Below are 21936 nucleotides of genomic sequence, written 5' to 3'. Positions count from 1 at the left end.
TACTATGATTCATCAATTGCTGACTTATCGATTGACTTTTTATACCGAGTTTTGGAGAAGAAAACAACCAAACCCACTTTTTTCAAAAAATCGCCGATGAAATATTTTAAAACACCCCGTGCCTCATTTCTAATGACCTGGCCTAACTTTCTGTGGAAAAAAATCAGAGGTACATGAAACTTCGATAATACTCCATTTTTTACACCGTGTGACTATTGTCAGCCCTGATTCCAACACATTTCGAAGTGAACGGATGTTAAATTTCCAAATTACTAAATTTAGCAAGCTAGATGAAGTTGCAGTGAAGAGAGTTTGTGGAAGAAGACCAGGCGTATGGGTGAATTCGTGTATAGTTCTGCTTCATCTTTCTAGAACATTGAAACTTTTTAAAACGTTAATCGATTCATCGGCAGCCATACCACCCACATACCCAATTTTTTTTGTGCCTCGGGGTACCTTATATTAATATTGATTATTGTCTACAATACTACTATAACGACCGTTTCACTTCTAAAGTAATTCACACACCTCTATGTGAACAAAACAAGCTGCCCATGTAATTTACATCACAATTAAATATAATGTATTGGGAAACACATAAAATTTTAAATGAAGTAAATTGAAACTTATCTTTGGGACCGTCCTTTGTCATCACCCGCAGATCCGTACCGTACAAAATGTTGCACTCAACACTGCCTCGTCTCCTCACATTTTGTCATGAATCCGCTGCCACACTGATCGATGCGCACACGTTTTCCATAACACCACATGGCCTACGGAATCTGATTCTACCGAATCTATCGAACACGAAAGAACCTGGTTATTTTTCTGGTTCCACAGTCCGGGCTGCCATAACCAGCCGAAACTATTTTGAAGCGAGGAAAAAAACGCGGATGAAAATTTTTCAACGTCTGTATATGAGCGCGGTCTACTACGATCCACCTGTTACGGGCAAGTCTGAAAATTATTTTCGAATAACTATTCTGGAAAAACTAGAAATCTTTCGTTAAAATTTTGAGGCGAAAATCAAAAGATTCTTCCGTTATTGTCTTGAAAATATCCAAAATGACCAATTAAGCCGAACGACACTTTCGACCGAAAGTCCTTTTCGACCAAACGACTATTTTATCGGAAACCAATTGAGGTCTCCAAGCAGATTTTACCAACACTATCACAGAGTGATTTTTTTTTGCTGCGCACTGAATCAAAATGAAAATTATCATTTTCACCTGATGTCTAGTTCAAATTTGCGATATTTTTCTTAGTGTTTCCACGCATTGTTTGTTGTTTTCTAACAGCAAACAAGAAAAATATGACAGTTCTAACAGCAAACAAAGGAAAATTTTGTAAACACAGCACCAACACTGATGGGGATGGAGAGGGCTATATCAAAATTAGTTTTCGATTTGCTCTCATCGACAGCAGGAATAGTTAATGATTGAATGTCACAGTAAGATATTTCTGCTATTACGTTTTGCTATTTTAACCGTTATATCAAATTAGGTAAACATAATCGATGATTTCACAACATAAAAAAAAAGTTATTGGTTTGCTCGGGAAGGCTTCTACCAAATAGTCTTTTCGGTTAAACGCCATATTCGGCCTAACAACTTTCAGCCTTGTGGCTTTCTGCCGAACGACTCTTTCATGTTCAAAAATTCAATTTCACTTAGATTTTTTTTAAATTTCAACGGGAACTCCTTCGCAATTTTTACGCTTAGTATTTACGGAAAGCTTTTCAAAATTTCAACAAGATATTGTATGGAATTTTCATGGAAATATTTGGTATCTTCACGAAAAATTCTCTGGAGTATCAACGTGATGTTGTAGAGATCTATCAGGGAATTATATGGAAATTGCACTGAATCTTTGGAGTTTCCACTGAAAATTTGAATCGGCGTGGAAAATTATAGATCAGCGATGCATAAAGGTTGGCGGTGGCGGCGGCGTGCCAAAAACTGTCAACGGAGGCGGCCTATGCGCGGCGGCGCACACCTCTAGTCAGTATGCCGTAAAATAGAAAAAAAAATTGTTTATGTAATGGGCCACCCTATTTTTTTATGGCACTATAATGATGGCCTTACTATCCCAGCTTTGTAAAACAACTTTTTTTTTCTAAAAAAATATAGTTTTGGCGTAAAATGCATCTTTCCGCATAAAACTGTATCCTGGACCATGGTGCATCGTGCCTCAGCTATACTCCGCCAGGGCCGCTCAGTCAATTGGCTTTGTATTGTGGTGTCCATGCCTTCTAACAAAAGTCTAATTTTGATGGGATACTAAATAAGTGCTCCTTATTCCAGGTGATTCCTAAATATTAAGCAAAAATATAATTCCTTTTTTCCTCTAATCCTAGCATCACTGTTCGTTCCCCAAAATAACTCCACCAGTGTCCATTTAGCTAGGACCTACTTTAGTCAGATTTGGAAAATGTGTAAATCTCATTGTGACCACACAATAATTGTACTATTTCCTCGCTCGTCCTTTCTATCCGTCTCTAACAGAAAGCATTCAAAACCATAAAATTATTCACTAATTAGAGCACTATGATATTGCCACTTACCATTCGGTTGGAACCCTAAACCCTAGTGGCGATTCAGTGCCTGCCATCAAAATAAAGTCATTATGAAATCAGCATAGTAACTTGACATTTCAGTGAAAAGAAAATTGTTTTGAGCTTTTAGTGGAATGTCTTTACTTGTCGTAAGACGAGTTTGTACAATTAATTCCGCCACTCGATTGTACCTTTGACATCAACAGTAAGGCCGTCTTCAGTGTTTCGTACTTGACTCGACTTAACATCTCAGTGAAATGTTAAAAAGGATTTCTTAAGGGTTTGATGTAGATGCTTGGGAAATAGATTCAATTAGTTAGTTGTAAACTTTTGCCTCGAACAATTTTCTCTCTCGCGTTCCGAAACAAACTCTTTAATTGCAGTTTGAGAAGGACAAAACAAACTTTCCATTTTGTTTTGCATATAGAAATAAACATATTATTATCTATGTTCCTCCCAAGGACAACACCGCATGCCAGAGTTGTTTGTTTTCGGCATTTTTCCTGAGATAATTACAGTCCATATTCCAAGAATAATTTGTTACTGATAGGTTTCATCGTGCATGATGTCGAGAAACATCATCACCATTGTTCTGCCGACTTCTACCGGGGGCGGCGGTAACGTCAGGCAATCACAAATGACGATTGTGATTGCAACCTAGGAATGAAAATGCGATAGGATTGCGCGAATCTAATTTGGCACGCACAAACACTCACAGCCGGCAAACCAATGGCGCCTGGATTCTGCCATTCATTCAGTTTCAGATGCGTTTGCACCGCATCATAATTGAACGTTCGTTTGTGCAGGGCAGAACGTCAGCCGAGAAGCCAGCAAACGCGCGCTCGCGGCAACCAGCCAACCAGTACCCACCCAGCGCGACATTTCGCGGGTATAATTTAATTTGTTCTAATTAGGATGTTTTCATTAAAATGCAACCGACAATTAGGAATTATGCACCAGACCGGTTTAGTGTTATGTTCTATGCTCTCAGTATATTGGATGCACGACGAGGAACAAACGGAATAATTAAACCTCGAAAGGTCAAAGTAAATGCATGAGCAGTCTAACTTAGAGAAATTTGTGTGCAGGGAAGGATGGAATTTTTCTTGTGCATTCCGTGGCACACCAGGAGTTAACTGAAAAATCGTATCCATTCCATCCGGATTTTAAAACCTGGCATCTCCGCAGTCAATGAATGTTGTCGAATACTATGCTATAACTAAAGTAAATTGAATTTAAAATGCGATACACACGTTTGCATTTAATTTATAGAAATTCCACCAACACAGCATCTGATTGGCACGATCTCAATCGTGATTTACATTCAGCGTGCCACCCCGGCCTCCAGGCCAAACACAACCGCACGTGTTGTCGATTCGCAGATTTTCGATTATCGCACGTGATCACCACCAAACGAGAAGGGATTTTTTCCACTTCTGATTCAATATTGCCGCCGTGCTGCTCCCCATGCTGCGAAGCAAAAACACACCGAAATGGCATGCCGGCCGCGGTACACGATGCAAATCGTTGTTTTTGGTTCAAACAGTCACATACACGCCTACGCCCGCCCGCCATCCTATTCGGACGGACAATACACGGGGCCGGGTTGGATTGGAAAGCAAATCCCATCGCCTCCGGACATCGTGCCTGAGTTGCCACGAGGAGCTTAATGAATTTAGGAGCGAGCTTACCTCCCACAGCCTCATCATCGAACGCGACGCGACGGTCGATGGCACTCCTACTCGGTCTGTGTGTGATCCGATCCACGGGAGTCGACGTAGACGTATTCCCGGAGGCAGTTCATCGATAGTGATGGACGACAATCGTCCGACGACCGATTGGGTACTGTACGGGCTTGGTCGTGCGTTCACCTCTCACTTACCTCGCTCATGTTGCCATTCATCATGATTACTGGCTTTAGGCTTTCCACTCATCGATACATGCAGGTGAGGAGTGCCACAAATAGAACAGCTTTTTTGCTTCACCTGCTCGGGATGTTTACCCGCGATGGCTATCGATTTGCAGAGGTGTGTTCCACCGCACCGGCGAGGATGTTTGCGTTAAAGCACAATCCATTCGAAGTTGAAGATGCACTTCGGAAGAATACCCAGCTTCAAATGTCAAATCGATAATGCTTGCTGGAACTTTTCCGGAAATTCACTTAAGCAATGGCGAATCTTTCGTTCGCCGTTTGGTTTTCGTTCGCGTTTGAAATATGAGAAACATGAAATTTCGGAATGATACCCATTTATTATTCACTTCACAGGCCGGGCCAGTATATGGGAACGGCTATACACATACTTCATCTTCTATCTTGATAGATTAATAGTTCCATTCTCTTCGGGGCCTGATTGCTCCGGAAGAAGCTCTTTGCTGCCTGCCTTTGAAAGGATGTGGATGGTGTGCTTTTTGCTTGCAGTTTTCCAACCGTACCGTCACGAAGAAGGAGAATGAATCTCTTACTTCTACCAAGCGTTCTTTCTATTGTTCATTGAACACTTGGTTGCTTCCACGGTTTCAGGGCTTTCGTAAGTGGGACGTGATATCAGAAAGCACTATAGCAAATTCTTAGGCTTGTCTCACGTGCTTCAGATCATTTTTTGATTGTTTAGTGGAATTTATCACATTCCAGGGAAAGTTAAAAAAAAGATTAGGACTGCTCATACTGGCCACAAGACAAAAGATTGATTCAGCCTGAAAACTATAAAGGATTTTTTTATACGCCAAGCATGTTGAAGGATTTTCTATTCTACGGAAGTTTTATAAGTTCGAAATTCAATAAAATCAATTAGAAGTGTCAATAAATGGCTTCAAATTTGAATAACGTAAAAACGTGGTAACACATGTATGTGCTTTCGATTTAAATTCAGATAAACAAAAAAAAATAGATAAGATGTGGGATGAGTCATGCGAACAGTGAGTGAAAGAGCACAAATGTATAAAACTTGCTATTCACGATTGTTTTCAATCAACTCTAGACCGCAAGCAATGCACGAGAAATTCTGAAATTCTGCAAGACTGACAAAAACAACGAGAGAAACGCGAATTAGAACAAATACAGTTTCTGGATTCGCAAAAGTCATGGAAGATGAAAATTCATTCAATAGGGTAATTCGCCAAATGTTGAACGGCTAATTTTTCGCCTATGGATGAACGCACGTGCATTTCCTATGGGAGGTCCTTCGTAGCTTAGTTGGTTAAATCACCAGTCTAGCGTACTGTAGGGTCATGGGTTCGAGTCCCATCGTAGGGAAAGTGGTTACCTCCGATACATTTTCCAAATCAATATCTTCCACATAATGTACATATTCACATATGAAAGGGATTGAAAAGGATTGAATCCTAAAGAGAAAGAACAAATCTCGCTAAACTTTTCAAAAGGAATACTGCAATGAAAAGCTTCCATGTTGTTCTGTTGATTGCGCTATTCAAATTAATTCATGAAAAAAATGTTACTTCGGTCCTTTTGAAAAGTTAAGCGAGAATTCTCTCACTTATCATCTCTGTATACATATACGATATTTAGCATACCGCGAGAATCTTTTTTCGCAAGCTGTCATGATAGAGAACTGATTCGGGATGTTATACCCCATGATAAATTTCGTTTAGAAAGCTCCAAATGTGGGGAGCACTGGCTCTGACGATGTATTTCAACTTGTTCTACACAGCTGTGCAGAAACCAACACGAAAGAGCAAAAACAAAGCGAGAATCACCATTTTTCTGTGGGGGCTGCCTATCCGATTCTGTTTTTTAGCACTTGTATATTGCGGATCTTTTCAAAATTTTCCATTTTGCGGATTCCGTAAAGTTCTACCGCAGCTGTCAAAGTTCTACCGCAAGCCTGGAAATCTTAAATACACTGAAACAAAAATCTGATAATTGGCGTTGTCATCGTATAATGCCATGCCAAACAGCAGAGAAAAAGTATGAAGTGACAGCTGCGGTAGTTTAGAAATTGAACCGTAAAGAGGAAAGTTTTCTCTGGAACAGCAATACAAGTTTGATAAATTTGTTATCATGGCTTGTTATGATTCGGAACAGTTTCTGCCTCTCTTTTATCGTTGTTCGTTATCTATTGAGAGTGATTTCTGTAATCTCTGATTATATGCCATAATTCGTTCCGTTTCACTGAGTCGTACGTTGCCTTAAAATCCACAAACAGATTATGAGTCCGCAAGTCTTATTTCCGGAATTCTTCAAGGATTTGCCATAGAGCAGCGGTTCTCAACCTGGAGTACATGCAGCCCTGCAGCCCTGCCGTCCTGTTTAGTCACGCTTAGTCGACAACTAAGAAGCTTTCCCCTAAAGTCAGGATCGCCTATATGGGTCTCAGTATGATAGTTACCACCAACTGTGTGTAGAAAAAATAGTAATAGTACTATAATAAAAAAAACTTATTGTTAAAGTTTTCTTTTAAAGAAGCTCGGAAGCCTCCTTTCAAGAGGCTCGGAAGCCTCCTTTCAAGAGGCTCGGGAGCCTCCTTTCAAGCGGCTCGGGAGCCTCCTTTCAAGAGGCTCGGAAGCCTCCTTTCAAGAGGCTCGGAAGCCTCCTTTCAAGAGGCTCGGAAGCCTCCTTTCAAGAGGCTCGGAAGCCTCCTTTTAAGAGGCTCGGAAGTCTCATTTTAAGATACTCGGAAGCCTCATTTTAAGATACTCGGAAGCCTCCTTTCAAGACGCTCGGAAGCCTCCTTTCAAGAGGCTTGGAAGCCATTTTCAAGAGGCTCGGAAGCCTCCTTTCAAGAGGCTCGGAAGTCTCAATTGAAGAGGCTCGAAAGCTTAATTTCAAGAGACCCGGAAGCCTCCTTTAAAGAGGATCGGAAGCCGCCTTTCAGGAAGTTCGGAAGCCTCTTTTCAACAAGCTCGGAAGCCTCCTTTCAAGAGGCTCGGAAGCCTCCTTTCAAGAGGCTCGGAAGCCTCCTTTCAAGAGGCTCGGAAGCCTCCTTTCAAGAGGCTCGGAAGCCTCCTTTCAAGAGGCTCGGAAGCCTCCTTTCAAGAGGCTCGGAAGCCTCCTTTCAAGAGGCTCGGAAGCCACCTTTCAAGAGGCTCGGAAGCCTCCTTTCAAGAGGCTCGGAAGCCTCCTTTCAAGAGGCTCGGAAGCCTCCTTTCAAGAGGCTCGGAAGCCTCCTTTTAAGAGGCTCGGAAGCCTCATTTTAAGATACTCGGAAGCCTCATTTTAAGATACTCGGAAGCCTCCTTTCAAGACGCTCGGAAGCCTCCTTTCAAGAGGCTTGGAAGCCATTTTCAAGAGGCTTGGAAGCCTCCTTTCAAGAGGCTCGGAAGTCTCAATTGAAGAGGCTCGAAAGCTTAATTTCAAGAGACCCGGAAGCCTCCTTTCAAGAGGATCGGAAGCCGCCTTTCAGGAAGTTCGGAAGCCTCTTTTCAAGAAGCTCGGAAGCCTCCTTTCAAGAGGCTCGGAAGCCTCCTTTCAAGAGGCTCGGAAGCCTCCTTTCAAGAGGCTCGGAAGCCTCCTTTCAAGAGGCTCGGAAGCCTCCTTTCAAGAGGCTCGGAAGCCTCCTTTCAAGAGGCTCGGAAGCCTCCTTTCAAGAGGCTCAGAAGCCTCCTTTCAAGAGGCCTGGAAGCCTCCTTCAAGAGGCCTGGAAGCCTCCTTCAAGAGGCTCAGAGCCTCCTTTCAAGAGGCCTCAGAAGCCTCCTTTCAAGAGGCTCAGAGCCTCCTTTCAAGAGGCTCAAGCCTCCTTTCAAGAGGCTCGGAAGCCTCCTTTCAAGAGGCCTGGAAGCCTCCTTCAAGAGGCTCAGAGCCTCCTTTCAAGAGGCCTGGAAGCCTCCTTTCAAGAGGCTCAGGCCTCCTTTCAAGAGGCCTGGAAGCCTCCTTTCAAGAGGCCTCAGGCCTCCTTTCAAGAGGCTCAGGAAGCCTCCTTCAAGAGGCCTGGAAGCCTCCTTTCAAGAGGCCTCAGAGCCTCCTTTCAAGAGGCTCAGAAGCCTCCTTTCAAGAGGCTCAAGCCTCCTTTCAAGAGGCTCTGGAAGCCTCCTTTCAAGAGGCCTGGAAGCCTCCTTTCAAGAGGCTCAGAAGCCACCTTTCAAGAGGCCTGGAAGCCTCCTTTCAAGAGACTCAGAAGCCTCCTTTCAAGAGGCCTGAAGCCTCCTTTCAAGAGGCTCAAGCCTCCTTTCAAGAGGCCTGGAAGCCTCCTTTCAAGAGGCTCAGCCTCCTTTCAAGAGGCCTGGAAGCCTCCTTTCAAGAGGCCTCAGTAGCCTCCTTTCAAGAGGCTCAGAAGCCACCTTTCAAGAGGCCTGAAGCCTCCTTTCAAGAGGCCTGAGCCTCCTTTCAAGAGGCTCAAGCCTCCTTTCAAGAGGCCTCAAGCCTCCTTTAAGAGGCTCTCAAGCCTCATTTTAAGATACTCGGAAGCCTCATTTTAAGATACTCGGAAGCCTCCTTTCAAGACGCTCGGAAGCCTCCTTTCAAGAGGCTTGGAAGCCATTTTCAAGAGGCTTGGAAGCCTCCTTTCAAGAGGCTCGGAAGTCTCAATTGAAGAGGCTCGAAAGCTTAATTTCAAGAGACCCGGAAGCCTACTTTGAAGAGGATCGGAAGCCGCCTTTCAGGAAGTTCGGAAGCCTCTTTTCAACAAGCTCGGAAGCCTCCTTTCAAGAGGCTCGGAAGCCTCCTTTCAAGAGGCTCGGAAGCCTCCTTTCAAGAGGCTCGGAAGCCTCCTTTCAAGAGGCTCTGGAAGCCTCCTTCAAGGGCCTGGAAGCCTCCTTCAAGAGGCCTGGAAGCCTCCTTTCAAGAGGCCCAAGCCTCCTTTCAAGAGGCTCAGAGCCTCCTTTCAAGAGGCCTGGAAGCCTCCTTTCAAGAGGCCTGGAAGCCTCCTTTCAAGAGGCTCAGAGCCTCCTTTCAAGAGGCTCAGAGCCTCCTTTCAAGAGGCTCAGAAGCCTCCTTTCAAGAGGCCTGGAAGCCTCCTTTCAAGAGGCCTCAGAGCCTCCTTCAAGAGGCTCTCAAGCCTCCTTTCAAGAGGCCTGGAAGCCTCCTTTCAAGAGGCCTGGAAGCCTCCTTCAAGAGGCTCAGAGCCTCCTTTCAAGAGGCTCAGAAGCCTCCTTTCAAGAGGCTCAGAGCCTCCTTTCAAGAGGCTCAGAGCCTCCTTTCAAGAGGCCTGGAAGCCTCCTTTCAAGAGGCTCAGGCCTCCTTTCAAGAGGCCTGGAAGCCTCCTCTCAAGAGGCTCAGAGCCTCCTCTCAAGAGGCTCGGAAGCCTCCTCTCAAGAGGCTCGGAAGCCTCCTCTCAAGAGGCTCGGAAGCCTCCTCTCAAGAGGCTCGAAAGCCTCCTTTCAAGAGGCTCGAAACCTTCCTTCCAAGAGGCTCGAAGCCTAATTTTAAGAGGCTCGGAAACTTCATTTTAAGAGACTCGGAAGCCTCCTTTCAAGAGGCTCGGAAGCCTCCTTTCAAGAGGCTCGGAAGCCTCCTTTCAAGAGGCTCGGAACCCTTTTTTCAAGAGGCTCAGAAGCCTCATTTTAAGAGGCTTGGAAGCCTCATTTTAAGAGACTCGGAAGCCTCATTTTAAGAGACTCGGAAGCCTCATTTTAAGAGACTCGGAAGCCTCCTTTAAAGACGCTCGGAAGCCTCCTTTCAAGAGGCTCGGAAGCCTCCTTTCAAGAGGCTCGGAAGCCTCCTTTCAAGAGGCTCGGAAGCCTCCTTTCAAGAGGCTCTGAAGCCTCCTTTCAAGAGGCTCGAAAGCCTCCTTTCAAGAGGCTCGAAAGCCTCCTTTTAAGAGGCTCGGAAGCCTCATTTTAAGATACTCGGAATCCTCCTTTCAAGACGCTCGGAAGCCTCCTTTCAAGAGGTTCGGAAGCCTCCTTTCAAGAGGCTCGGAAGCCTCCTTTCAAGAGACTCGGAAGCCTCCTTTCAAGAGGCTTGGAAGCCATTTTCAAGAGGCTCGGAAGCCTCCTTTCAAGAGGCTCGGAAGTCTCAATTGAAGAGGCTCGAAAGCTTAATTTCAAGAGACCCGGAAACCTCCTTTAAAGAGGATCAGAAGCCGCCTTTCAGGAAGTTCGGAAGCCTCTTTTCAAGAAGCTCGGAAGCCTCCTTTCAAGAGGCTCGGAAGCCTCCTATCAAGAGGCTTGGAAGCCTCCTTTCAAGAGGCTCAGGCCTCCTTCAAGAGGCTCAGAAGCCTCCTTTCAAGAGGCTCAGAGCCTCCTTTCAAGAGGCTCAGAAGCCTCCTTTCAAGAGGCTCAGAGCCTCCTTTCAAGAGGCTCAGAAGCCTCCTTTCAAGAGGCCTGGAAGCCTCCTTTCAAGAGGCCTGGAAGCCTCCTTTCAAGAGGCTCAGAAGCCTCCTTTCAAGAGGCTCGGAAGCCTCCTTTCAAGAGGCTCAAGCCTCCTTTCAAGAGGCTCAAGCCTCCTTTCAAGAGGCCTCAGAAGCCTCCTTTCAAGAGGCCTGGAAGCCTCCTTTCAAGAGGCCTGGAAGCCTCCTTTCAAGAGGCCTCAGAGCCTCCTTTCAAGAGGCCTGGAAGCCTCCTTTCAAGAGGCTCAGAAGCCTCCTTTCAAGAGGCCTGAAGCCTCCTTTCAAGAGGCCTCAGAGCCTCCTTTCAAGAGGCTCGGAAGCCTCCTTTCAAGAGGCTCGGAAGCCTCCTTTCAAGAGGCTCGGAAGCCTCCTTTCAAGAGGCTCGGAAGCCTCCTTTTAAGAGGCTCGGAAGCCTCATTTAAAGATACTCGGAAGCCTCATTTTAAAATACTCGGAAGCCTCCTTTCAAGACGCTCGGAAGCCTCCTTTCAAGAGGCTCGGAAACCTCCTTTCAAGAGGCTTGGAAGCCATTATCAAGAGGCTCGGAAGCCTCCTTTCAAGAGGCTCGGAAGTCTCAATTGAAGAGGGTCGAAAGCTTAATTTCAAGAGACCCGGAAGCCTCCTTTAAAGAGGATCAGAAGCCGCCTTTCAGGAAGTTCGGAAGCCTCTTTTCAAGAAGCTCGGAAGCCTCCTTTCAAGAGACTCGGAAACCTCCTTTCAAGAGGCTCGGAAGCCTCCTTTCAAGAGGCTCGGAAGCCTCCTCTCAAGAGGCTCGGAAGCCTCCTCTCAAGAGGCTCGGAAGCCTCCTCTCAAGAGGCTCGGAAGCCTCCTCTCAAGAGGCCCGGAAGCCTCCTTTCAAGAGGCTCAGGCCTCCTTTCAAGAGGCCTGGAAGCCTCCTTTCAAGAGGCTCAGGAAGCCTCCTTTCAAGAGGCCTCAAGCCTCCTTTCAAGAGGCCTCAAGCCTCCTTCAAGAGGCCTCAGAAGCCTCCTTTCAAGAGGCCTCAGAAGCCTCCTTTCAAGAGGTCTGGAAGCCTCCTTTCAAGAGGCCTCAAGCCTCCTCTCAAGAGGCCTGGAAGCCTCCTTTCAAGAGGCTCAGTCTCCTTTCAAGAGGCTCTGGAAGCCTCCTTTCAAGAGGCTCAGAAGCCTCCTTTCAAGAGGCCTGAAGCCTCCTTTCAAGAGGCTCAGAAGCCTCATTTGCGAGGCCTGGAAGCCTCATTTTAAGAGACTCAGAGAGCCTCATTTTAAGAGACTCAGAGCCTCCTTTCAAGACGCTCTGGAAGCCTCCTTTCAAGAGGCTCAGAAGCCTCCTTTCAAGAGGCTCAGAGCCTCCTTTCAAGAGGCCTCAAGCCTCCTTTCAAGAGGCTCTGGAAGCCTCCTTTCAAGAGGCTCAAGCCTCCTTTCAAGAGGCCTGGAAGCCTCCTTTCAAGAGGCCTCAAGCCTCCTTTCAAGAGGCTCAGGCCTCCTTTCAAGAGGCTCAGAGCCTCTTTTCAAGAGGCCCGGAAGCCTCCTTTCAAGAGGCTCGGAAGCCTCCTTTCAAGAGGCTCGGAAGCCTCCTTTCAAGAGGCTCGGAAGCCTCCTTTCAAGAGGTTCGGAAGCCTCCTTTCAAGAGGCTCGGAAGCCTCCTCTCAAGAGGCTCGGAAGCCTCCTTTCAAGAGGCTCGGAAGTCTCCTTTCAAGAGGCTCGGAAGCCTCCTTTCAAGAGGCTCGGAAGCCTCCTTTCAAGAGGCTCGGAAGCCTCCTTTCATGAGGCTCAGAAGCCTCATTTTAAGAGGCTCGGAAGCCTCATTTTAAGAGACTCGGAAGCCTCATTTTAAGAGACTCGGAAGCCTCCTTTCAAGACGCTCGGAAGCCTCTTTCAAGAGGCTCGGAAGCCTCCTTTCAAGAGGCTCGGAAGCCTCCTTTCAAAAGGCTCGGAAGCCTCCTTTCAAGAGGCTCGGAAGCCTCCTTTCAAGAGGCTCGGAAGCCTCCTTTCAAGAGGCTCAGAAGCCTCCTTTCAAGAGGCTCAGCCTCCTTTCAAGAGGCCTGGAAGCCTCCTTTCAAGAGGCTCAGAAGCCTCCTTTCAAGAGGCCTGGAAGCCTCCTTTCAAGAGGCTCAGAAGCCTCCTTTCAAGAGGCTCAGAAGCCTCCTTTCAAGAGGCCTGGAAGCCTCCTTTCAAGAGGCTCAGAGCCTCCTTTCAAGAGGCTCAGAAGCCTCCTTTCAAGAGGAGGCTCAAGCCTCCTTTCAAGAGGCCTCAAGCCTCCTTTCAAGAGGCCTGGAAGCCTCCTTTCAAGAGGCCTCAAGCCTCCTTTCAAGAGGCCTGAAGCCTCCTTTCAAGAGGCCTCAAGCCTCCTTTCAAGAGGCCTGAAGCCTCCTTTCAAGAGGCCTCAGAAGCCTCCTTTCAAGAGGCCTGAAGCCTCCTTTCAAGAGGCCTCAAGCCTCCTTCAAGAGGCCTCAAGCCTCCTTTCAAGAGGCCTGAAGCCTCCTTTAAGAGGCGCGGAAGCCTCATTTAAAGATACTCGGAAGCCTCATTTTAAGATACTCGGAAGCCTCCTTTCAAGACGCTCGGAAGCCTCCTTTCAAGAGGCTCGGAAGCCTCCTTTCAAGAGGCTTGGAAGCCATTTTCAAGAGGCTCGGAAGCCTCTTTTCAAGAGGCTCGAAAGTCTCAATTGTAGAGGCCCGAAAGCGTAATTTCAAGAGACCGGGAAGCCGCCTTTAAAAGGATCGGAAGCCGCCTTTCAGGAAGTCTGGAAGCCTCTTTTCAAGAAGCTCGGAAGCCTCCTTTCAAGAGGCTCAGGCCTCCTTTCAAGAGGCTCAGAGCCTCCTTTCAAGAGGCTCAGGCCTCCTTTCAAGAGGCTCAGGAAGCCTCCTTTCAAGAGGCCTGGAAGCCTCCTTTCAAGAGGCTCGGAAGCCTCCTTTCAAGAGGCTCGGAGCCTCCTTTTAAGAGGATCGGAGCCTCCTTTCAAGAGGCTCAGAAGCCTCCTTTCAAGAGGCTCAGAAGCCTCCTTTCAGGAGGCTCAGGAAGCCTCCTTTCAAGAGGCCTGGAAGCCTCCTTTCAAGAGGCCTCCAGCCTCCTTTCAAGAGGCTCAGAAGCCTCCTTTCAAGAGGCCTCAAAGCCTCCTTTCAAGAGGCTCGGAAGCCTCCTTTCAAGAGGCTCGGAAGCCTCCTTTCAAGAGGCTCGGAAGCCTCCTTCCAAGAGGCTCGGAAGCCTAATTTAAAGAGGCTCGGAAGCCTCCTTTCAAGAGGCTCGGAAGCCTCCTTTTAAGAGGCTCGGAAGCCTCCTTTCCAGAGGCTCGGAAGCCTCCTTTCAAGAGGCTCGGAAGCCTAATTTTAAGAAGCTCGGAAGCCTCATTTTAAGAGACTCGGAAGCCTTCTTTCAAGACAATCGGAAGCATCCTTTCAAGAGGCTCGGAAGCCTCCTTTCAAGAGGCTCGGAAGCCTTCTTTCAAGAGGCTCGGAAGCCTCCTTTCAAGAGGCTCGGAAGCCTCCTTTCAAGAGGCTCGGAAGCCTCCTTTCAAGAGGCTCGGAACCCTCATTTTAAGAGACTCGGAAGCCTCCTTCCAAGAGGCTCGGAAGCCTCCTTCCAAGAGGCTCGGAAGCCTAATTTTAAGAGGCTCGGAAGCCTCATTTTAAGAGACTCGGAAGCCTCCTTTCAAGAGGCTCGGAAGCCTCCTTTCAAGAGACTCGGAAGCCTCCTTTCAAGAGGCTCGGAAGCCTCCTTTCAAGAGGCTCGGAAGCCTCCTTTCAAGAGGCTCGGAAGCCTCCTTTCAAGAGGCTCAGAAGCCTCCTTTCAAGAGGCTCAGAAGCCTCCTTTCAAGAGGCTCAGAAGCCTCCTTTCAAGAGGCTCAGAGCCTCCTTTCAAGAGGCCTCAGAAGCCTCCTTCAAGAGGCCTCAGAGCCTCCTTTCAAGTGGCCTGGAAGCCTCCATTCAAGAGGCCTGGAAGCCTCCTTTCAAGTGGCTCAGGAAGCCTCCTTTCAAGAGGCTCAGAAGCCTCCTTTCAAGAGGCTCAGAATCCTCCTCCTCAAGAGGCTCAGAAGCCTCCTCTCAAGAGGCTCAGAAGCCTCCTCTCAAGAGGCTCAGAAGCCTCCTTTCAAGAGGCCTGGAAGCCTCCTCAAGAGGCCTCAAGCCTCCTCTCAAGAGGCCTGGAAGCCTCCTCTCAAGAGGCTCAGGAAGCCTCCTCTCAAGAGGCTCAGGCCTCCTCTCAAGAGGCCTGGAAGCCTCCTCTCAAGAGGCCTCAAGCCTCCTCTCAAGAGGCCTGGAAGCCTCCTCTAAAGAGGCCTGGAAGCCTCCTCTCAAGAGGCCTGGAAGCCTCCTCTCAAGAGGCCTCAGCCTCCTCTCAAGAGGCTCAGGCCTCCTCTCAAGAGGCCTCAGGCCTCCTCTCAAGAGGCCTGGAAGCCTCCTCTCAAGAGGCCTGGAAGCCTCCTCTCAAGAGGCTCAAGCCTCCTCCTCAAGAGGCCTGAAGCCTCCTCTCAAGAGGCCTCAGGCCTCCTCCTCAAGAGGCTCAGAAGCCTCCTCTCAAGAGGCCTCAAGCCTCCTCTCAAGAGGCCTCAGCCTCCTCTCAAGAGGCCTCGAAAGCCTCCTCTCAAGAGGCCTCAAGCCTCCTCTCAAGACGCCTGGAAGCCTCCTCTCAAGAGGCTCAGGCCTCCTCTCAAGAGGCCTGAAGCCTCCTCTCAAGAGGCCTGGAAGCCTCCTCTCAAGAGGCTCGGAAGCCTCCTCTCAAGAGGCCTGGAAGCCTCCTCTCAAGAGGCTCAGGCCTCCTCTCAAGAGGCCTCAGGCCTCCTCTCAAGAGGCCTGGAAGCCTCCTCTCAAGAGGCTCAGAAGCCTCCTTTCAAGAGGCCTGGAAGCCTCCTTTCAAGAGGCCTGGAAGCCTCCTTTCAAGAGGCCTGGAAGCCTCCTTTCAAGAGGCCTGGAAGCCTCCTTTCAAGAGGCTCAGAAGCCTCCTTTCAAGAGGCTCAGAGCCTCCTTTCCAGAGGCTCAGAAGCCTCCTTCAAGAGGCCTCAAGCCTCCTTCCAAGAGGCCTGGAAGCCCACTAATTTTAAGAGGCTCAGAGCTTCATTTTAAAGACTCAGAAGCCTCCTTTCAAGAGGCTGGAAGCCTCCTTTCAAGAGGCTCGGAAGCCTCCTTTCAAGAGGCTCAGGCCTCCTTTCAAGAGGCCCGGAAGCCTCCTTTCAAGAGGCCTCAGCCTCCTTCAAGAGGCCTCAAGCCTCCTTTCAAGAGGCTCAGAAGCCTCCTTTCAAGAGGCTCAGGCCTCCTTTCAAGAGGCCTCAAGCCTCCTTTCAAGAGGCCTCAGGCCTCCTTTCAAGAGGCTCAGGCCTCCTTTCAAGAGGCCTGGAAGCCTCCTTTCAAGAGGCTCAGGCCTCCTTTCAAGAGGCCTCAAGCCTCCTTTCAAGAGGCCTGGAAGCCTCCTTTCAAGAGGCTCAGAAGCCTCCCCTCAAGAGGCTCGGAAGCCTCCTTGCAAGAGGCCTCAGCTTCCTTTAAGAGGCTCAGGCTTTTTCAAGAGGTTCAGAAGCCTCCTTTCAAGAGGCCTGAAAACTCCTTTCAAGAGGCTCAGCCTCCTTTCAAGAGGCTCGGAAGCCTCCTCTCAAGAGGCTCGGAAGCTTTTTTCAAGAGGTTCAGAAGCCTCCTTTCAAGAGGCTCGAAAACTCCTTTCAAGAAGCTCGGAAGCCTCATTTCAATAGGCTCGGAAGTCTCAATTGAAGAGGCTCGGAAGCTTAATTTCAAGAGACCCGGAAGCCTCCTTTAAAGAGAAACGGAAGCCGCCTTTCAGGAAGTTTGGAAGCCTCTTTTTAAGATGCTCGGAAGCCATTTTTCAAGAGGCTCGGAAGCCTCCTTTCAAGAGGCTCGGAAGCCTCCTTTTAAGAGGCTCGGAAGCCTACTTTCAAGAGGCTCGGAAGCCATTTTTCAAGAGGCTCGAAAACTCCTTTCAAGAGGCTCGGAAGCCTCCTTTCAAGAGGCTCGAAAGCCTCCTTTTAAGAGGCTCGGAAGCCTACTTTCAAGAGGCTCGGAAGCCTACTTTCAAGAGGCTCGGAAGCCATTTTTCAAGATGCTCGAAAACTCCTTTCAAGAGGCTCGGAAGCCTCCTTTCAAGAGACTCGGAAGCATCATTTCAATAGGCTCGGAAGCCTTTTTTCAAGAGGGTCGGAAGGCTTCTTTTAAGAGGCTCGGAAGCCTCCAATAATCCTCAAATTCTTGTAAGAAGCTTGATGTATAAACTTGCATAAATTTGAATTGGAAAGTTTCAAACAATAAAACAATCAGGCAACTTTTTGAAGAGCTCTATATCCCGTTAGTTTCCAGGTTCGTTTTTTAAATATCTTAAAAGTTACGCATATTTTCATTTTCAACTACAAAAATAGGGGGTACCTCAATAAAAGCATAAGCTCGAAGGGGTACCTATCAAGAAGAAGGTCAAGAACCGCTGTCATAGAGTAAACATCTGTTACGTTTTTGGTCGTCCTTCTCGAAAACCGCTTTGATATTTGCCGAAAAAAGTCTTCGCAAACGGACACAGTCTGCTAAGCAGAATTCGGGAGATTACCTTATAGGCGGTATTGAGGAATGTTATACATTGATAATTAGCTAAATTGAATCTGAATATAGGACATATCCACAGAAACATTCGGTTTTTATAATGGTTTTATAGAATAATGGTTTTCATGACCATTTTAATACCAAAAATGTTTCTTGGGATGAGGCCATCTTCTAGCTCGAAGGCATTTCTTCTCCCTCCCAAATATTTTCAATCACTTGGTGGGTTTTTTCGTTGGACATTGTTTTGTGACACGAATATCCACTTGAATAAACAAATCTTAAAAGATCCTTTCAATCGTGTAAATACCGCAAAAATTTGTCCGAACCAAAATTGGTAATTGACTGGTGACATTTAAAATTTGATTACACTGAACTGTATTACGTCATGCGATCGTGTCTTGTATATAGCCCTTCTTATTTTTTTAAAAGGTACTTCTTGGTTCTCCAAATCGTCCTGAAGCTCAGAACATGCGATCTACTCGATCGACCAAGTCGTGAAAGATGGTTGATCGTCAATAAACAAGTACACAATTTTCCACAAAATAAAATATTTTTTTCCACAACAAAAACCTAATTGGGTTTACATCGATGATGAGGACATAACAAAAAATACCAATATTATAATGAGAACATTGCAAAAGCTTTGGTTTGTCTGGTAAATACCATGCGTTGAACTCGAGAACGCTTTGGAGTGCCTTGAGGATCTTGTATTCCTGGAAAATAATCACTGGCTTGAGGTTCAGGATGGCTAAACTTGATTGAGTGTGAATTATCAAACAATGTGGTATAGGATGAAATATTTCAGATTTATTTGCATGCTTTCAGAAGTGAAATCTTCCCAAGGTTTTGGATATCTTAGTCTTCAGGGTACAGTCAAACTTAACCATCGATATTTTTCCTGTAATGTCAACATCGTGATGCACAATTTTGCTGAAGAAAGTGGGACCTATCTCTATTCTGTGATTTTACACAGCCTATGTACAACGCCAGGCATATCTGACCCTTTCGTTCCGAAAGAGTTAATAAGTGAAATAACTTCAAAATTCTCTATGAACATGTTCAAGACCATTTTCTATTTCCGATTTGTCATATAAAATCCCATTTTCGTCATTGTCAGTTTTCAGCGCTCGTAATATTTTATTTTTCAACTCTTATTGAAATAATCATCTTCTTGCTAGTTGCACAAATTACTAAGCAGCTTACCATTGTGAAGTAACAAATCAGCTCTCGTGCTACTTTTATCTTCAAATCGTTATTCAGAGCGTTGAGCAGCTCAGTATCTACTTTCTGATTGAATGATAACCCCACGATTCGCTGTACAGACTTTCTCAGTCCTACGCAAAACGATATAATGTATTATTTGATTCTAGTTTACCCCATCCAAAGGCAAAGTCACAAAAGAATCCTTGATAAGACGCTTTAGCTCAAGTGGCACCTCCCGAAGAAGGTCTAAGAAGGGTTACATTCTCTGCGCTTACAGCACGGTGCCGCTGCTGGTGCAACTTTTCTATCTTTCTATTCTTCCCCAATCCGGCGCCATCAAACTTGAATCTGTTCCACTTTTTCGCCGACTTTGGCGATGTCGGTTCGCTCCACGTAATAAAATAATCATGGCGCCAGACTTTTTGACGCCGAAATATTTTTCCACATAAATTTTTAGCTTCGACTCGACCGCTTCACATCGCTACATTCTGCTCTGGTTATGCTCCCCGGGAAGCGCTGTGTGTTATTGTTTGGCACGAACCGCCACGATCATCCACGGGCAAGCTATATAAAAATTGCTGACGCGAAGCATCCCCCCAATGTTCTCGGTGCCTTTCCGTTGAAGAGCGGCGCGTTCTGGATGGAGCCGAAGCCGGGAGGGTGGGGAACCGGAGACCACTTGGCGCCAGCTATCTGCTTCCCCTGTTAGACAAGGGAGCGTCGTCGTCGCTTCGCAACAGAAACTATCTGTTTTGATGCCCGGAAGAACGGGATGCTGGCTGGCTGGCTGGCAGAATATTCTTTCTTTCGATTTTGCTCTTCGCTTGATGTTCGATGATTTAGTAGCCTTGCATGGTTCGGGGAGGGACGGCGAGTTGGAAATAAAACCCCACTCGGTTTATAGATATGGCAGTAGCTGCAGAAACAGCAGCTTTATTTCCGTTTGGCACTCTGTCAACTTGTCCCGGACGCTCTCGGGAAAGATTGATGGGGTTCATGGGACCGGAGCGCACTAAATAAATAGTCACCTGTCAGTGAGGATGCGCAATTAAATAAAGTGATTTTTGTTAGTTGCTTTTGAAAAGGGCTCCCAGCTATAGTCACCGTTTCTGAGGCCGTAAGGGCACCGTGCTGAAGTAATGGAAGTGGGAGAATGGTTCGCTCGATATGATGCGCTGATGATATTTCAATTTAAACGTTTTCGACTTTCCTCTTAATTTGTATTGAATGTAATATGCAGATAATAAGGAGGAACTGATCAATTTTCCATATCACAATCACAAGTTCATTTCACATCGGAAGAATACAAAACTGAATACATCAGAAGCTAAAGAAATGTTTTCCCTCTCGTTTTCAAAAGTCGCAAAATAAGTGAAACTTTGATGCACACGATTTCAAAGTTCTCCATAGACAAGTCTAGCTGTGCGGCTCGAAAACATGAAAAATCCAACAAATTCGTTGCACAAACGTACAAGTTGTGCTAGAAAAATCGCGTTTTCGCAACTGATGGCTCAAATTATTATTTAATTTTTCAAGTTATATTTCTACTCCCTATTTCTATAATACGTACATTACAACTTCGTTTTCTTTATCCTATAATTCACCTTCCACGAGAGTGAAAGACAAATCTTCTCCAATAACAACCATATTTGTCTACACTGTTCTACACATCGGAATCCTCTATCATTTGTGTTACACGCTCACGGAAGTCATGGACTGAAGAACGGACTTTTGCATACTCGCTTTGATTGGATTAAAATATTTTATTCATGCAATCCAACTCGTTGCACGTTTCCCCGACACAGTTCTCTACCCCGAAAGTGATGATAATGCAACAACGGCTCTCTGTGCTGACCCACCCAATGCATACCAAATGATGTTGTGTCTGTCTGTCTGTCCCGCACTGCATGGATGTGGTAACCGATTAAACACATTTATGATTATGACGAATAATAATTGTAAATAAATAATGTTTGCAAATATTATATCACAATAGAGAAAAAAACAGCATTTTCATCAACCGTCATAAAGTAATATAACATGATAGAATATGTAACAACTCATTTAGCATCAAAGGCTAACTTTCTAAAATTAAATCATTTCAACCTAAATCATTTCCATTTTCCACCTCCTTTGCAGAAATCAAAGCCAGCTGGGAAGAATGGTGGACGTACGACGGAATCTCAGGTAGGTCACAAACCATTTCGGGCAACATACATTCCGGGCCGTGGCTAAAACAAGAAATCAAAACAACCAAATCGGCTAACATCAGCAGCAGATGTTACCGTTATCGCTGTCGTCATCATCGCCAGCGTTCTAAAGTTCTGATTCAATTCTTCTATACACTCGGCAGGGTTATAAAAGCTGCCGCCAGGACCTCCATTATGCAGTATATTTTATTACCGTTTGTCACGACAGGGCCATCGTCACCCAACACGGTGTAGCAGTGAGGCACCATGCAACCTTTACCACTACTACTACTAAAAGGCGGAAGAGGAGTCTAAAAGGGGGAGATGGGGGGCCTAACTGATTATTATTAGGTGCCAGTGACTTGAATGGCGGAGAAAACGCGATAACGATAAACACTGTAAGCGATGAAATGACACGAACGTGATTTTCTGGCTCTGATGGATTCTTTGAGGGATGTTTTCTATTCTTACTTCCGAGAGGAATCCAAAGGGGTTTTGATCACTTGATTTTGAGCAAGGAGTGAATTCTCCAGAATAAGTGTCAAATATTAGAAGTTATATTCTCACATATCCTATATATCTATATATCTGTTAACGCAAAATAAATTATATCTCTTTAAGTGATGTACGATGGAATCGTTGGACTGGACTACATTGATTTTCAAACACAAGGTTGCTGAGCTACATTTATGTATTACAAACTTATCTAACACTAAATGAAACGGGGCTTGGGTTCGGTAATCTATTCCCGTCGGCGATTCAGATCTAACTGGTTCGCTGCTCTTCAATCATCGGTTGACCTGTCTGTGGTCTTTGAGCGCAGACGTGTTGTCTACACGTCATCGGATGAGTATAAACGAACATATACTACTTCAGTGCACTAGGCGTTTGACAGAGGCCAAAAAAGGTGATACAGAGGTATTAAATACAGAGATCCAGACATTGTAAAGCTTTTAAATATTTCAAAAACCAAAAATGTGGGCTCAAGTATTTCCATACTGTCACATACACCTCATCGCTTCTAACCACCTGAAATATTTTAAACATCACCCTCCAACATTGGATGCTTCAATAACGTGTCGAATATATTTCTATTGGAACGAATACATCTTATGAAATTTCCGCATTTTCCCTTCCTGGATGCACGAATGATAAAGTGTTAACCTTTTTCTTCTTCTTCATTGGTATTACATTCCCCACTGGGACATTGCCTCACAGCTTTGAGTTCATTAAGTTCTTCCACAGCTACACCCAACCAGAGAT

The 21936-nt window shown here is 46.1% G+C and overlaps 1 protein-coding gene across 6 annotated transcripts in view; it reads left to right on the top strand.

Annotated features, from left to right (window-relative positions):
- The window catches only part of LOC134207367 (carbonic anhydrase-related protein 10), a 136030-nt gene that overhangs the window by 56531 nt on the left and 57563 nt on the right, over nucleotides 1-21936 (top strand). For all 6 annotated transcript variants that reach the window (XM_062683093.1, XM_062683090.1, XM_062683088.1 and 3 more), the window contains exon 3: nucleotides 20624-20671. In XM_062683093.1, coding sequence (XP_062539077.1) covers nucleotides 20624-20671 — 48 coding nt within the window. The remainder of the gene's footprint in view (nucleotides 1-20623; nucleotides 20672-21936) is intronic.

This window comes from Armigeres subalbatus, chromosome 1, assembly GCF_024139115.2.
Source record: "Armigeres subalbatus isolate Guangzhou_Male chromosome 1, GZ_Asu_2, whole genome shotgun sequence".
Classification (NCBI taxonomy): Eukaryota; Metazoa; Arthropoda; class Insecta; order Diptera; family Culicidae; genus Armigeres; species Armigeres subalbatus.
This window is presented reverse-complemented; position numbering and strand designations above follow the sequence as displayed.